We start from the raw sequence: 15,166 nt of genomic DNA on the forward strand, positions 1-15,166 counted from the left end.
TAGAAGGTCACTTAGCAAGTTTCCAGACCAAAGATGACAGAACTGAAATTTTGCTTTACCTTTAAAGCTAGCACATCTCCTATAAAGTTTACACTGATTAAGTAGCACCTTCACCACCTATCAGCTATACCCTGACAGCCACGTGTGCTCTCCCACCAAGTTGGGTGGCATGTACCCTCACTGACGGGCTGTCTCCAGAAGCAACACAGCTGTCAGTCCAGCTGGGACCCAGGTGGCCTCGGGCCACATTGAGCCAAGTAACTTATGCCCATCCAGCTCTGCTCAGGCTGCAGGCACGGCAGCGAGTCTCCATGGCACAGGGGTCTCAGGAGTGGCATCTTTATTTTTTGTTGGTCATGGGGCTTGAACTCAGAGCCTACGCGCTGACCCTGAGCTCTTTTGACTCAAGGATAGTGCTCTACCACTTTGAGCTACAGCACTACTTCTGGTGTTCTGGTGCTTAACTGGAGATAAAAGTCTCATGGACTTTCTTGCCCAGGCTGGCTTTCAACCACAGATCTCAGATCTCAGCCTCGTGAGTAGTTAGGATGACAGACGTGAGTCACCGGTGCCTGGTCATGATTTTATTTATACTTGGTAAAATCAGAGGCTTCAGAAACACAGAATGTCTCACAGAAGAAACAAGGATCGGCAGAATCCTGCATGTGGCAAATAAGTCGAGTCCAGTGTCCAGTCCAGAGAAGAGCTTGGTGACAGTGCAGAGGGAGGAAAAAAATGGCTGAAGGGAGGGGCAGCCAGGGCCTACCCTCAAACACAACACTTTCATTGTTGTTTCTCTTGCAGCACTGGGGTTTAACTTTCGAGCCTTGTGTTTGGCAGGAAGGTTCTCTACCACTGAAGCCACACCATCGGCCCTCAAAGCCTCATTCCAGTAAACTGGCTGAAAATATAAACTAGGATCCTGGTAACTGACGAGAACTCGAGAGGAACACAAGCAATGATGCTCGGTGATTCTTACTGCCCACGAACCCGACTTAGCCCTAAGCCCAGGAACAGCCCAGCCCTGAGCCCATGTCCATACAGTACCTCTCGTCCAACATAGGAGCCATTGCTTTCAAACATGATGGCCACGTATCGGCCACCGTGGCTGTCCAAGAGGGAAGGGACATCACTGGGACTTTCAGGAAAGAGAAAAAAAAAAATTTCAATGTCCCTGACCATAGCAGGCTGTCACTACACACTGATACCCATGTCACTCACAACTTTTTACATTTTTGGTGCTGGGAGTAAAGAGGGCCTCCTGCTCGCTGAGTGGCACTAACCCCAGCCCCCATGCCACCTCTGTAATGGAACTACTCACTGAATTGGGTCAAGAGGTGGGCAGGCTGGAGGCCGGGTGCCTTCTGTGTGGTTCTGCAGGAAGTCAATCATCGTGTGTCTGACTGTCTGCAGCTCCCTGTCATGTCCTGCAGAAGCAAGCCTTGATCACAGCTTTGTCTGTGCACGTCTGCCCACCCCAGAGCCGAGGCCAGCACAGTGGGCAGCAGCACCATTCACAGTAACCCTGGCAAGTATCCCTACGCAGATGGGCAGGGCATTGGTTGGACAGTGCGGATTCACCATGCAGATGCAACAGGTCAAGTTTATGAGGATACGGCTCCTGTGATGAGTCTCACAAACACGACTGCTAACACAGGCAGACTCTGGATGCCAGACACGGCAGGTGTCTCCCAGATGATGCCCCATGGGGCCGGGCACTCCGGGCTTTCATGTGGGTGCTACTCACCCGTTAAGAACCCGATAGCTAGCTAGGCACTGGTGGCTCACACCTGTAATCCTAGCTACTCAGGAGGCTGAGATCTGAGGATCGTGGTTCAAAGCCAACCAGGACAGGAAAGTCTGTGAAACTCTTTTTTTTTTTTTTTTTTTTTTGGGTCCGGTCATGGGGCCTGAACTCTGGGCCTGGGCGCTGTCCCTCAGCTCTTCAGCTCAAGGCTAGCGCTCTACCACTTGAGCCACAGCGCCACTGCAGGCTTTTTCTTTTTGCTTATGTGGTGCTGAGGAATTGAACCCAGGGCTTTGAGCATGCAAGGCAAGCGCTCTACCACTGAGCCACCTTCCCAGCCCCATGTGAAAATCTTTATCTCCAATGAACCACCAGAAAACTTGGAAGTGGCGCTGTAACTCAAGTGGCAAAGTGCTTGCCTTGAGCTGAAGAGCTAAGGGACAGCACCCAGGCCCAGAGTTCAAGCCCCACGACCGACCCCCCCCCAAAAAAAAGTTAAAAATGTATTGCTACATTTTCCAAGAAAGGCCAAATACAAAAAGCAATTCTCATCAACACTGTTAAGGTTGAATTCCTCACAGAAAGGCTGACAGCTTGTGCTGCGTGCTGATGGTGAGTGGCAGGGCCCTTCTTCTAACTAACACGTTTATGAGCCCAACCACAAGAGTCTAACGGAATGCATGGTCCTTACCTTTAAAACTTTCTCCAGTTGTAAAATCCTTTGTAAACGCTTTAAAGTACTGGAGGGAGGAAGAAGCACACACAACAAATAAGAAATGGCCTTGGAGTGGCGAGCTGTGCATACATTGAATACTTCACAAGGGTGAGAGCCCTCTTTCCCAGGGCTCATGTCAAGTCCCTCTGTACCCCAGGGTTCCCCAGTGAGCAAGGCTAAACTTCGTCAGAGTTCTGGTTCACACATTTCTAACCCAACAGGACTAGAAGCCAAACACGACAGGGCTGAATCATAAAAGACAACACGTTCCTTGATTCTTGGTATCAAATATGAGGCCAAATGGGCAGCCATGACAAGACAGAATTTATAGGGAGAATGAGTCACCTACTAGCACCTCTAAGAAGATGAAAAGGATTCAGACTATATTAAGGACCCTCTTCACCAAAGGACTTCTGTACACCGGCAAGTGAAGTACAAATGGCCAAGACAAGCACCGGCAAATGGCACAAGCATGCATCTGAAAACAGAGACCCATATGGCCACAAAGACATGCTGGCCACAAGTCACCAGGGAAATACAGATGACCCACAGTGCGCCTCGTGCTGCACCTATCCCACAGGTAGACATGAGGCACTCTGGGACAGGCCGGCCCACCGGGTCTGTCCTCCACATCCCTGGGATCCCCTGGCCCAGCTACTGCTTCCCAGGCCATCACGGGGAGCCTGTCCCAGGTGCAAAGCGCTCACAGCAGTGCTGTTCAAGGTGGCGAAAGCCAGGGAGAAATAATTGTATTGTCAAAGCTCATAGAATTCACAAACATTATGGAGCAGGATAATGACAATTTGCCTTGTGAAGGTTATAATGTGTGTTTGTGACTTTAAGTATCACTCTCTCACAATACTGTGAGATTTATGTAATTAATAAAATCTCACCTAATCTCAATAAAAATTATTTAAAAAACAAACAAACAGGGAGAGTCCAATACCCCGCAGCAGGGTCACCACACAATAGGGGCGAATGAGCAGACAAATCTAGCGGTCCACAGAACACCCAAAACCAGGAGTTAGTCTTGGAAAAATCATAGTTAAGTGGAAAAAGGAAAGCTCAGTAGTTTGCAACCAGCACGCTATGACCTGAAGTTAAAAGCAAAATAAAATAGGAAGCAGCCCAGGCCTGCCAGGTCAGTGAGCACGGGCCTGCACGGTGCAGCAGGCTGGAGACAGGGTGAGAGCGCCCAGGCCGTACACATGGGGTTGGGATTCTACCAGAACACTTCATGGCACAGCAAGGAACTGCAAGGGCTTCAGGAACTGGGGCATAGGCTCTGTAGAAGTGACCTCAAAGGCACTGCATGCTTCGGAGGTGCCTATATCACAGAGATGTGTTTGTGCGCAAGCTCTGTGGCTATACATCCCTGCACAGGGAGGGGTGACATGCAGTGGACCTTCAAAGGGGTCACAGGATATGCCTCTGCCCCCTAGTGGAAGAAACAGGTACTGCTACACTGGGCTGACTTGCAGACCCAGGATTCAACCCACCCCTCACCCCAGGTGCAGGTTGTGGGGGGCAGGGACTCTGCGTCCAAGTGGGGACAGTGTACTTCACCGATGGACAGACCCACCTCCATCACAGGCCTCTGGGACTAAGTAAGTCACTCAGACTTCTGTGACCCAGGAGGTGACCTGCTGAGAACATAAAATAAATTTCTACCATGCTTCACGAAAGCCAGAAACATGGACAGTGTCAGCGCTACAAATGTGGTACATTCAGCTTTTCCCACCTCCCTGCGGCGTCGGGCCACCCCAGCTCACAGAGCTGCGGCTTACCCTGAAGGTGGGGTAGAAGTGGATGTCGTAGGCTCGGCACACTTCCTGGTTCTTGTCTTCTGCACAATCCAGAGCTGCGACTCGGATGGCAGTGGCCCAGTCTGCAAGGCAGGAGTGAGACCTTCAGTGGGGCAGCCACACTCCAGCTCCCCCGAGGGCCCAACGGCAAGCTCCCCTACCCTCGGTGGCATCGGCTGCCTTCATGAACTGGGCCACATGCTCCACACTGGCATTGCAGCACTCTGGGTCAGGATGGAAGAGTAACATTTCAGTCAAAGCTCAATGTATGTGCCAGTACCATGGTTTGAACTCAGGACTTCAAGCTTGTGCCTGCTGTTGGTTTGCTTGGCTGGAACTCTACCATGTGATCCACACCTCCAACCTAGCTCTATGCCGATTATTTTGGAGATGGAGTCTAGTGAACTTCCTACTTGGTCTGGCTTTGAATCTCCATCCTTTGCATTTCTCTGTCTTCTGAGTAGCTTAGATTACAGGCATAAGCCACCAGCACCTGGCCAGATGGGTCTTCTACCGCTGATAACAGAGCAAACTGATTTCTGACGTGCTTGCAAATCACTCAGCAGCGTACCTTGCTGCAGTCTTCTAATTAGACAGTCTGATGGTTTGGAAATGCAGAGGGCACAGTGGCTGTCAGCAGCCAGTGGCCAGCTGTTCACAGGGACACCAAGCAGCATTTGCAGAGGGGTCAGATGGGCTAGGACACCTCCAATGGAGCAGGTGGCTCCACTGTGTGTGACTGTGGTCTTTCAGGTCTGGACAGTGACCGCACTGAACTGTTAGCATAGTTCAGTCACCATCCCAGGTGCTCCCACGGGCCCAGGGATGCTTCTGCCACAGCGGTAAAGCAGCAGCACACAGCACTTCCTTCTATCTTTAAAGTTTTGTTTTTTAAAAATATTTCTATGCCAATACCAGTGCACTCTCTTAGCTTTCTCACTCATAGCTAGCACTTTACCCAACTGAGCCATGCCTCTAGTCCAGCTTTTTTGCTGGTTATTTGGGGATGGAGTTTTGCAAATATTCTTGTCTTGGATGGCTTTGAACCATGATCCTCAGATCTTGGACTCTCAAGCAGCTAGAATAACAGGTGTAAGTTTTTCTGCCCTCAATGGTTATGGACAATGATCTTCAGATATCAGTGTCCTGAGGAGGTAGGATTATAGGTGTGAACTAGTGTCTGGCTTAAAATTTTTATTATAGAGAATTTCTAACATGTAAGTAACACAACCAAATCCCTCCCTCCTAGAAACATCCAGAAGATCTCAGATACCCACATCTACCTGATTCACCTCTAAATGCAAGGGCTCCTTATGAACACATGGCCACTGCCACAGCAAATCACACACTCCTTCACACTCATTCCTTTAAGCCAGGACCCCAGTGTTGCTGTCCTGATGGAGGGAGGTCATGCTGTGATTGCCCACCTGCCCACACCTGGCAGAGGACCACACACCTGTGCTGCACCTTCTCCCGCTCTCCATAAACGTGCATGGGGCTAGGTTCCTGTGTTGTGGTCTATTTCCACAGACTCTTCAACATCCAGGTGAGACAGTCTTCTAAGGAAGTTTTCTCTGAATGCTAGTCATGGTGGTTGGACAGGCAAAAAACCCACAATGGCAGGTGGGAGGTCACAATTCATTCTTCCTCTTAAAAGACCATACTTGCCTACAATACATACCTTCCTCTTTTTTTTTTTTTTTTTTTATTGGTCGTGGGGCTTGAACTCTGGGCCTGGGCACTGTCCCTGAGCTCTTCAGCTCAAGGCAAGCGCTCTACCACTTGAGCCACAGCGCCACTTCCAGTTTTCTGAGTCATACCTTCCTCTTTAACTAAGGGTAAACAAGAAAGGGTAAACAAACACTGTTCCCACTTATGTGGGCTACGTGAAACCAACTGGTATGCCAAAGCCACTTTAAATGCATGGGGAAAAAAAAAAATCACAGTGACCCCTGGATCACCCGTTCCCATATTCCCAGGGTCTCAAATTACACAGAACTGAGGAAGGACAGTTAATACTCTCATCCAATTAGCGGCAGATGGCAGAGAACACAGAAACAGAATGCACCTAAGCCACTTGACTGCAGCAAGGGGTGCACCAAATCTGGGCAGCACTGTGGGTGGACCCCTTTCCCACGCCCACCACCCTACCCTGGCGGCAGTCCCCATGGCTCATTCTGAGCACCAGGAATTTCCACATTCTCCTCCTATACTGTCTTGGTTCTGTTTACTGGAAACTTGCAGACCTGAAGCTGACCCCAAACCTCTTCACTGGCCTGAGAAAGCTGCACATGTACCTCTTTCTTGTCCTAGAGGCCTGTCAGCACCCCTGCCATGATGGAACGCTGACCCTGCCACCTCCCCGCTCCACGAGGGTGGGCAAGCCGCCGGCAGCCGCACAGAGACCAGCTCTCCCTGTTCTCTGGCTTCCCATCTGTCAGGAACAAGGGTGCTCTTGCCAGGCCCCACCCCGGCCACAGGGAACCTCCCAGGTCCTCTGGACCAGCCCTGCCTGTTTCCCCAGCTCACTGTAAATCTTAAGACGCCATACCAGGTCTCCCTCACCGCCTGTGCCAACCCAGTCTCTTCCCACCAGCTACCCTGTTTCTCCTCATCCTCTTGCCTCTAGAGGAGGGAGACCTCTCTGTTTCACACGTCGATATGGCTGTGAGAACTGGGACGGCACCCACGGGCCACCTGCAAGCGCAAACACGCTGGCAGAGAGGAAAGTCCAGTTCCACCGGAGGTGAGCCCAGCTGCCTGCTTCACGAGAGTCCAGGGACGCAACAAGTCCCCTGCAGAGCCACCCCAGGATAAATGGCTGGCATCCAGCAGGGGCGTCCCAGGGAAGGGGCGTGCTGGGCCCCCCAAGGCCTTTGTCTGAAAGCCAGCCGCGCCTGTGCATTGGGATGGCTGCAGCAGACGGGAGGCTGTCAGTTGCTTGGGCTGCAGTCACTGAAGAAGCCAGTCGTGAGACCCGGCAGATGGATGGTATTCATGGCACACAAAAGACACACCGCCTATTTTGCCACACAAAATGCAGGACACTGAAAAGGGCTGGCTTCGGGGGCTTAGACCTCTTTCAACCAGACCTTTCTCCTCGGCCCCTCCCACCTGTCAGGCTGCGCAGGGCGAAGCTCTGAAACAGAAAGCAAATTGCTTGCTTTCACTGCCTGGGGAGGAGGGGGGATCTCCCTAAACAGTGGTGCCAAAGGGTGCCAGCTGGGAGTCAGGAAGTCCTCCCTGGCGGCCTGGCTGGGCTTCAAAGGGAGCAGGGGGACCCAACTGCCCGTGACCTCTCACTTCCCCCGTGACCTCTCACTTCTGGCTCAAGAGCTGGACCACTCTGGCACTACAGGCTTAGAAGTACTTGTGAAATAATTAGGCTCTGAACACAGTGAGTGACCTACAAGTTATTTTTCAATTTATTTGCCAAGTAATTACATTGCTGAACCTAATAGGATTAAGCCTTTACCATCTACCTGTCATATTCTAAAGACCAAGTCTGGAAGTCTGATACAAGGTTAAGCATCAATCAGTTCTAGAAGAAGGCCACAGTGAAGATAAATCCAACCTCCTGTAGTTTAACTGTAACTCGGGGGCCCTACCTGAAGAACTATATACTCCATTGTGGCTCTTACCCTCAAGAAGAATTTGGTAAATGTCAGCATCACCAATTCCTATCTCAGATCCTGAGAGCATTTCCTCTGTGTGCAGGCCATTCCCAGCTGGACAATGGTCCTCGAGGATCAGCTCCAAGTTCCGGCCACAAGGGTGCTCGCAGGAACAAAGCCACGTGTCCACAAGCAGGGCCCAGCACACAGAGCCTGCCAGTTGCCCAAGGCTGGGATGGCAATCTCGATGCTCTGTTCCCACCCCAAGAAATGGGCCTGGGTCTCAATGGTCTCCATTTTCAGTATTTGGTTCAGTTAAACCAAAAACAGATGAGGCCCTCCAAGTTCAAGAGTGCTTAATGATGATGTTAACGCTGTCTTAGTTAAATGTTGATGCATCTCACAGGGGACAAGAAAGCAAGCTCCGAGGAGCTGGCCTGGTGCCCAACAGAGCCCTAAGGCCACACTTGCTGTGCAGGTTGACCGTCTTCTGCACAGTCTAGAAGGCCTTGCTTATCAAAACATCCCTGCGTGACAACAGGAGCAGACGTGGCCTCAGTCTGCTGCCTCCTCAGGAAGGCCCCTCCCTGAGGCCAGCTGGCACTCAGCCTCGGGCAACTGTGAAATAGCCACATGGCCCTGACAGCATGGGCTGTGCTGGGCATTTCTGGGCCCACAGGAGTTCCTGGCTCTACCTGTCCGTCCAGCCTGTCTCACCTGCTCCAGAGTCCAGGTGAGCACCGGCAGGCCCCAGGGCATGAGTTCTGCAGCACCCACACTCACCGCCTACCTCCTAGATCCTGCTCTACACCCCCTCCAGCAAACAAGTAACAGGCCCTGCGGAAGCTCCAAGTAGTCTAATTTCTAAGAAGCCACTGTTCTCGGCACACAGGAAGGCCATGACGCTGACCACAGTAATGGGCAGATTGTTCCGGACCCACGGCAGTGTGGCCTGCGCCCATCTTCCTGTCTAGCACTTTCTACCCACGCCTCACACTGTCCTCCAGGGACACAGAGCCACTGTAAGTGGGCGGGACTGGAACGTGAGAGTGTTGCCCCTCTGGCAGGATAGCTCTAAAAGCCGTCCGGGCTGTGTGCTGCCCACCGAGCTCCTCATTGACCGGTCTGTCCTGCCTCCCCCAGTGCCCTGCTCTCCCACAAGTGAGGAGAGAAGGGAGGCGAGGTCCAAACCCCAGAAGATACACACTCACCTTCAGTGCCTGCACCCATCCTCTCTGGTCTCTGCAGAGAGCTTCTAGTGCCAAGAGGTCAAGCACAAGCATCAGAGAGAGCTGCCATGACCACTTGGTCCAAGGAAAACAAGTACAAGCATCAGAGTGTGCCACCATGAGAGCCCAGTCCAAACCACTTCCAGCAACAGAGCCTGTTTTGTTCAGTTCTTACAAGTGACAGGCCTTCACCAGGTCCACATAAATACTGGATTGGCCCTTGGCACCATCAAACAATAGATCTTTTTAATGCTAAGCCATCTTCTAAAAAGAAAAAATAATTATTTCCTCAAACTTGAAAAGGCCAGTGAAGAGCTAGAGAATGTTCACTCTAGATTTCTGAGAGAGCAGAGGTGACCTATGCTATGAGAAGAAGGTGTTGGCCGGGCGTCAGTGGCTCACGCCTGTAATCCAGCTACTCAGGAGGCTGAGATCTGAGGATCACGGTTCAAAGCCAGCCTGGGCAGGAAACTCCCTGAGACTCTTATCTCCAATAAACCACTAGAAAACCGGAAGTGGTGCTGTGGCTCAAGTGGTAGAGCGCTGGCCTTGAGCTGAAGAGCTGAGGGACAGCGCCCAAGCCCAGAGTTCAAGGCCCATGACTGACAAAAAAAAAAAAAAAGAAGAAAGAAGAAGGTGTTGGGCTGGGGTTGGCCCGCCCTCTGCAGGCCACCCCTCCCCACTCTGCTCCCTCCAGTTAGGTGATGGGGAGGAGTAGGTAGGCACAGATCTTCTGCTCACTCAGATTCCCCATGGAAGGCAACCTCCTTCTGGGGAGCAGAGCCAGCCCTAGACATGGCAGGATGGGGGAGAGGGAGTCACAGGTGCTGTTCACACTGCACACAAACTGAACCCTGTCACCAAGGGTGGTGGGCACCCCTCCCTGCTGGGCGGCCCCGGAGGGGAAAGAGCATGGCACCAGGCATGAAGTGGGCAGGAGGATGGTGCCACTGCGGTCCAGTCTACAGAGAGGTACACAAAGGGTTCCAAGGACAATCAATCTCCTAGGAGGCAAAGGGCAAGAGGCGATGGCCTTTCACTATGAAAGTCTCCAAAGACTCCCGTGTGGATGACATCACAGTAGAGGGGGCATACCATGCCCTCCTGTGCCTTTGGAGTGACTCTTGATTCTGTGATCTCCAACCTGAGACTTAGGCTGACAGGATGCCAGGCTCTACCCTGCAGGCCTAGGCAAGGGCCGGCAAGGTACATTTCTACCACATCCCCAGCCCTAGAATCCACCACATCCCCAGCCCTAGAATCCTGGGGCTCTAATGGGGCTGTACTCTCAGTGCTAAGGGCTACATCCTGACTCACACAGCCTTGCCACCAGGTTAGTTCTGGGCACGTTGTGGCTGGGTAGCCCAGACCACCCTCCTCGCACCGCGCCTGTCTGTCACGTCAGACCAGAGGGTCTCACTTTCAGCCACCTTTAGATTCAGTCTCAGGCCCCACCATCTGGTCTTGACTTGGCAGATGTCAGCCCATTTAAGGAATCCTCCTTTAGTTAAGTTAATCACAGCACTAGGTCCTTAAGAGTTTTTACTGTCTCATTTCAGACGTGACCGGCCAACTTTCAGACTTCTCTAAAGGCTGGTACACACAGACCAGCTTGAATCTGGGTTATGACTTTTACACTAAACTGAAGCCAAAACCAGGACAACAAATATAGTGATCAAAGTCCTGCCAGGATTACCTACAGCTTTGTTTTCCTATCTGTGTTTCTCCTCGTGAACAACAGTAAGAACAGAAAAATTCTTATATTGTTATTACTGAATCTTTTTTTTTTTTTTTTTCCAAAAAAGGGTAGGGGCAGTAGGGGGATCTTGGAGTGTGGCTCAAGTGGAAGATAGCGTGTCTAGCAAACCGAGGCCCTGAGTTCAAAGGATAAACAGAAAGCAAACCTACTAGCAATTTTGTCCCTTCCCGCTTCTGGTCTCATTTCTACGTAGTGCTCACCGAGGACCTAAGAAAACTTGAGCTCCAAAATATACATTAGAATCGGCACGCATTTGTGATTCCATAAGATAGGAGATGAGGATTGAGAGTTCAAGACCAGCCAGCTACAGCCACACAGCAAGACCCTACAACAATAACAAGAGGATACGTTTTAAAGAGTCGGTCACTTGCAACTGCACACTTGGAAAGAAGTTTCTTTGTAAATATGAAAAAGAAAACAACAACACCACCACACCGGCGTTGGGCAAAAAAGGCCTAAAAACAAAGGTGCTGAAGGAAGAGTAACAATTTGCTGCAGCTCCTGCCCAGTGAGATCTGTAATTAGAGGGTTGCCGGACAGTGGCGAGCCAGACTGCCAAACCTCAGCCACGCGGGGAGCAGCTCTGCGCGGCTACTCCAGTCCGCTTTCCCCGCGTTCGATTCCTCAGCACCACCGACGCACAAGTGGCGCTGTGCTCCGGAGGTGGAGCGCTCGCCTCGAGCGGAAGGGCTGAGGGACAGCGCCCGGGCCCGGAGTTCAGGCCCCACGACCGACCACCGCAGCCACACCACTCGGCTTTCCCGGGAGCGGCGGGCGGCGTCTCCGAGGGCGCCGCCGGCTACCGAGGAACACCGCGGCGCTGCCGCCGCGCGACCCCGGGCTCCCGGCCGCCCCGCGGCGGCTCCGGGGGCCGCAGCTTCGAGGCCGCGGCGGCGGGCCGGGGTCTCACTCGGGGGGCGCTGGGGGTCCTCGGAGCGGGACGCGCGGCGCGGCCCCGGCTCCCCGCGGGCGCCCTCACCTCGCACGTCCGCGGCCAGCGCCCGCCAGGTGGGCGCGTAGCCGATGCAGTGGCCGCACCACGAGGAGTAGAACTGCACCAGCCACGCGGCCGAGCTGTTGGCCGTGGCGCCGCGCACGCTGCCGCTGTCCAGCACCCACACGGCGTCCTCGCCCGCGTGGTACAGCCGCGCCGCGCCGCCCGGGCCCGGCCCCGCCACCGCCGCCAGCAGCACCAACACTCGCGGCAGCGGCGCGGCCCGAGGCGGGGCCGGGCGCCGCGCTCCGGCTCCCGGGCGGCGCGCCGCTGCCCCGGCCGCCGCCATGTTGGGAGTGGCGCCGGCGCGCCGACCTTTCACCCTGGCAACCGCCCTCACGTGGCCGCGCGCGCAGGCTCCGCCTCTTGAACCGGGCCCCGCCCCGTGCGCTCGCTCTCCGCGCTCCTGATCACGCTCGGCTCCGCCCCGCTCTCCCCCCCCATCTCGCCCCCGAGTCCCAGGAGTGACGTCCAGGCCCCGCCCCTGGGCACGTCCCCGCGCCCCGGGCGTGACGTCCAGGCCCCGCCCCTCGCCCCGCCCCGCCCCCTGCGCTCGCAGCCCGGGGTGGGGGGCGCGGCTCGCGTGGCCCAGGCTGCAGGTGTTTTTTAAACTGCGAACCGGACGCAGTTAGAAAGGATGCACTGAAGCCCACGTCGCTGTTGGCAGGGCTTGGGACGCTGCCACTCAGAAGCCTCCTGGAAAAGAAGGTTCCACGCGGCTCTCGGGGCTGTCTAACTGCACGGGAGACGCGGCTGTGTGGCATTTTAGGACTGATTTCCACACGCATCAGGGTGCACGCGTGAGACCTGACGTAGCCTGCAGCGGCCGCGGCTGACCTGTACACCAGTGCAGTCACTGACCTGCTTTCTTCATTGTGTGTGTCACCTTTGAACTTTGTTAGAGGAAAGCCCTCGCTTGTGTCGGGCCAGTCCCAGGGCTTGAGCCCAGGGCCTGGGCTCCGTCTCTGAGCTTTTTCTCTCAAGCCTTGAGCACTTGACCCACAGCTCCACTTCCTGATGTTTAATAGGAGGAAAGGGTTTCATAGACTTGCTTTCCTGACCTGGCTGGCTTTGAACTGCGATCCTCAGAACTCAGCTCCCTTAGCAGCTGGGGTTGCAGGTGTGAGCCTCCGGCGCCCAACTTGAAAAGTATTTTTGTGCTGGTAGGTGTTACTCAGAGCCCGGCATGTACAGATGGAGAGACCCCCCGAAGAAGGGCTGCCAGTGGTGCAGGGCAGGGAGCCGGCCTGCTGGGAGGCTGTGCTGCACGGTGGTCAGGGAGGCCTCTGGGTGGAGGAGTGGAGAGGCGGCCAAGTGGCCCAGGCAGAGGAACAGTGCTGGTGAGGGGCAGGGTGTGGAAGCCAGGTCAGGACAGACTTGGGTCTTCCCCGCTGCGTGCTTCCTGAACAGCCTGGTGGCCTTTGTGTGTATTGTGCAAGTGGATGTTGAGACTCTGCAGGGTAGAAAATCCAAGGGACCCATGGAATTTGTGCCCTGATTTGGCATGTAGTAGCTGGAATCATGTTCGTGGGCATTTTGTGCAGGAGGAAAGTGGTTCAAGCAAGATGCTGACAGAGACTGATCACAAGATTTGAGAAATAAGGTTTTGTGGTGTGTGTGTTTTTTTTTCTATGAGAATGACTTCTCCTGAGGCTGGTGTTGAGGTTTATTGTCCCACGCAGTTAATGAGGATCAGAAGCAGGCAGGCACAATCTAAGTCCAAAGTGACTAGGGTGACTTGACCCCCGGGGAAAGCTCTGGGGAGACCTGGTCCCGCTTCACGCCAGCTCCGATACTGGATGGAGCCGTCGGCAGGCAACCAGACAGGCACTGTGGAATCTGAGGCAAAGCTGAAGGGTTTCTCTGGGGGAGATTTATTGCAGTGCCAAGTATGTGTGTATAAAATACATAATTCCTCTCATATGGCCGCATAAATCCAAGAAGGTTGGCAGTAAATAGAAAAAAGTAAAAAGAAATTACTGACTAATTTGTTCAGAAACTAGAAGGGAATCAATAGGAAAGCTGTAGCTCAAAGTGTGTTTTGAAATAATGTGCCCAGAGAAGGAGCAGGCCCCCTCACTGGTGCAGGACCAGACGTCTTAGGCACTCTGGGGTGGTCTGAGGATGCGGCAGGCAAAGGCAGAGGAGTGATCCTAGTTGGCATCTCTTCAATGGAAGTGTCCATCTGGGGCATGAGTACTGCCTGGGAGGTTGGCCTGCTGGCCTTGGGCCTCCTAGAGCTCACCAGGGTTGAGGGCCAGCCAGGGAGGGACTCTTGCTCAGGGGCTAAACAGTGTTCTGGGGGCCTGGGATCTCTCAACACAGCAATGGGGACAAGGGATGATAGCTGTGTCCTGTCAGCTGGCACACCTTGGAGCTCTGCCAGCTGTGCTTTGGAGAAGTCTCTGACTGAAACCATGGGTGCATGGAAATGTGTCCACGGGAGCCACATGCAAAGATGGAGGAGCACCTGACTTACAGCTGGGGATTGCTGAGACCTGCAAGGCTCAGCGCGGGGCTCTGTCTCTGAGGCTAGCATGCTGCCCATTGGTCCGGACTCCCCACTCACGTGGAGACCTTCTAGTTCAAGAAGTAAACTGTGCCGGGCACCAGTAGCTCACATCTGTAATCCTAGCTACTCAGGAGGCTGAGATCTGAGGATCATGGTTCAAAGCCAGCCTGGGTAAGAAACTGTGTGAGTCTCCTTATCTCCAATGCATTATCAAAGAAACAACAACAACAACAACAAAAAAGTGGTAGAGTACCAGTCTTGACTTTTTCAAAAAGCTCAGGGACAGTGCCCAAGCCCTGAGTTCAAGTCCCAGGACTGGCACACACACAATAACTAAGTGTAATATATCCATGGAAACTTTGGGAAATATAGTAGTATAAAAAAGCAGAGAAGGGTCTGGAAGGGTGGCTGAGTGGTAGAGTGCTTGTCTCACATGCATGAGGCCCTGGGTTTGATTTCTCAGTACCATATAAGCAGAAAAAGTCAAAAGTGGTGCTTTGGCTCAAGTGGTAGAGCCCTAGCCTTGAGCTGAAGAGCTGAAGGACAGCACCCAGGCCCAGAGTTCAGGCCCCACAACCAAAAACAAAAACAAAAAACAAAAATAATTTTCTGAAGACAATTTTTTTTGGGGGGGGTCTGGTTGTGGGGCCTGAACTCTGGGCCTGGGCGCTGTCCCTCAGCTCTTCAGCTCAAGGCTAGCGCTCTACCACTTGAGCCACAGCGCCACTTCTGGCTTTTTTCTTTTTGCTTATGTGGTGCTGAGGAATCGAACCCAGGGCCTCATGCATGCA

The 15,166-nt window shown here is 53.4% G+C and overlaps 1 protein-coding gene across 1 annotated transcript in view; it reads right to left on the minus strand.

Annotated features, from left to right (window-relative positions):
* Positions 1-12,191, minus strand: part of Qsox2 (quiescin sulfhydryl oxidase 2) — a 30,904-nt gene extending 18,713 nt beyond the window's left edge. The window contains exons 1-5 of the mRNA XM_070015042.1: positions 11,849-12,191; positions 4,250-4,350; positions 2,439-2,487; positions 1,322-1,427; positions 1,048-1,138 (exon numbers count right to left, since the gene is read on the minus strand). Of these exons, the coding sequence (XP_069871143.1) occupies positions 1,048-1,138; positions 1,322-1,427; positions 2,439-2,487; positions 4,250-4,350; positions 11,849-12,152 (651 nt within the window). The 5' untranslated portion in view covers positions 12,153-12,191. The remainder of the gene's footprint in view (positions 1-1,047; positions 1,139-1,321; positions 1,428-2,438; positions 2,488-4,249; positions 4,351-11,848) is intronic.
* Positions 12,192-15,166: the final 2,975 nt, after the last annotated feature.

Source organism: Dipodomys merriami, unplaced genomic scaffold (assembly GCF_024711535.1).
Source record: "Dipodomys merriami isolate MVZ:Mamm:240054 unplaced genomic scaffold, mDipMer1.0.p SCAF_11, whole genome shotgun sequence".
NCBI lineage: Eukaryota > Metazoa > Chordata > Mammalia > Rodentia > Heteromyidae > Dipodomys > Dipodomys merriami.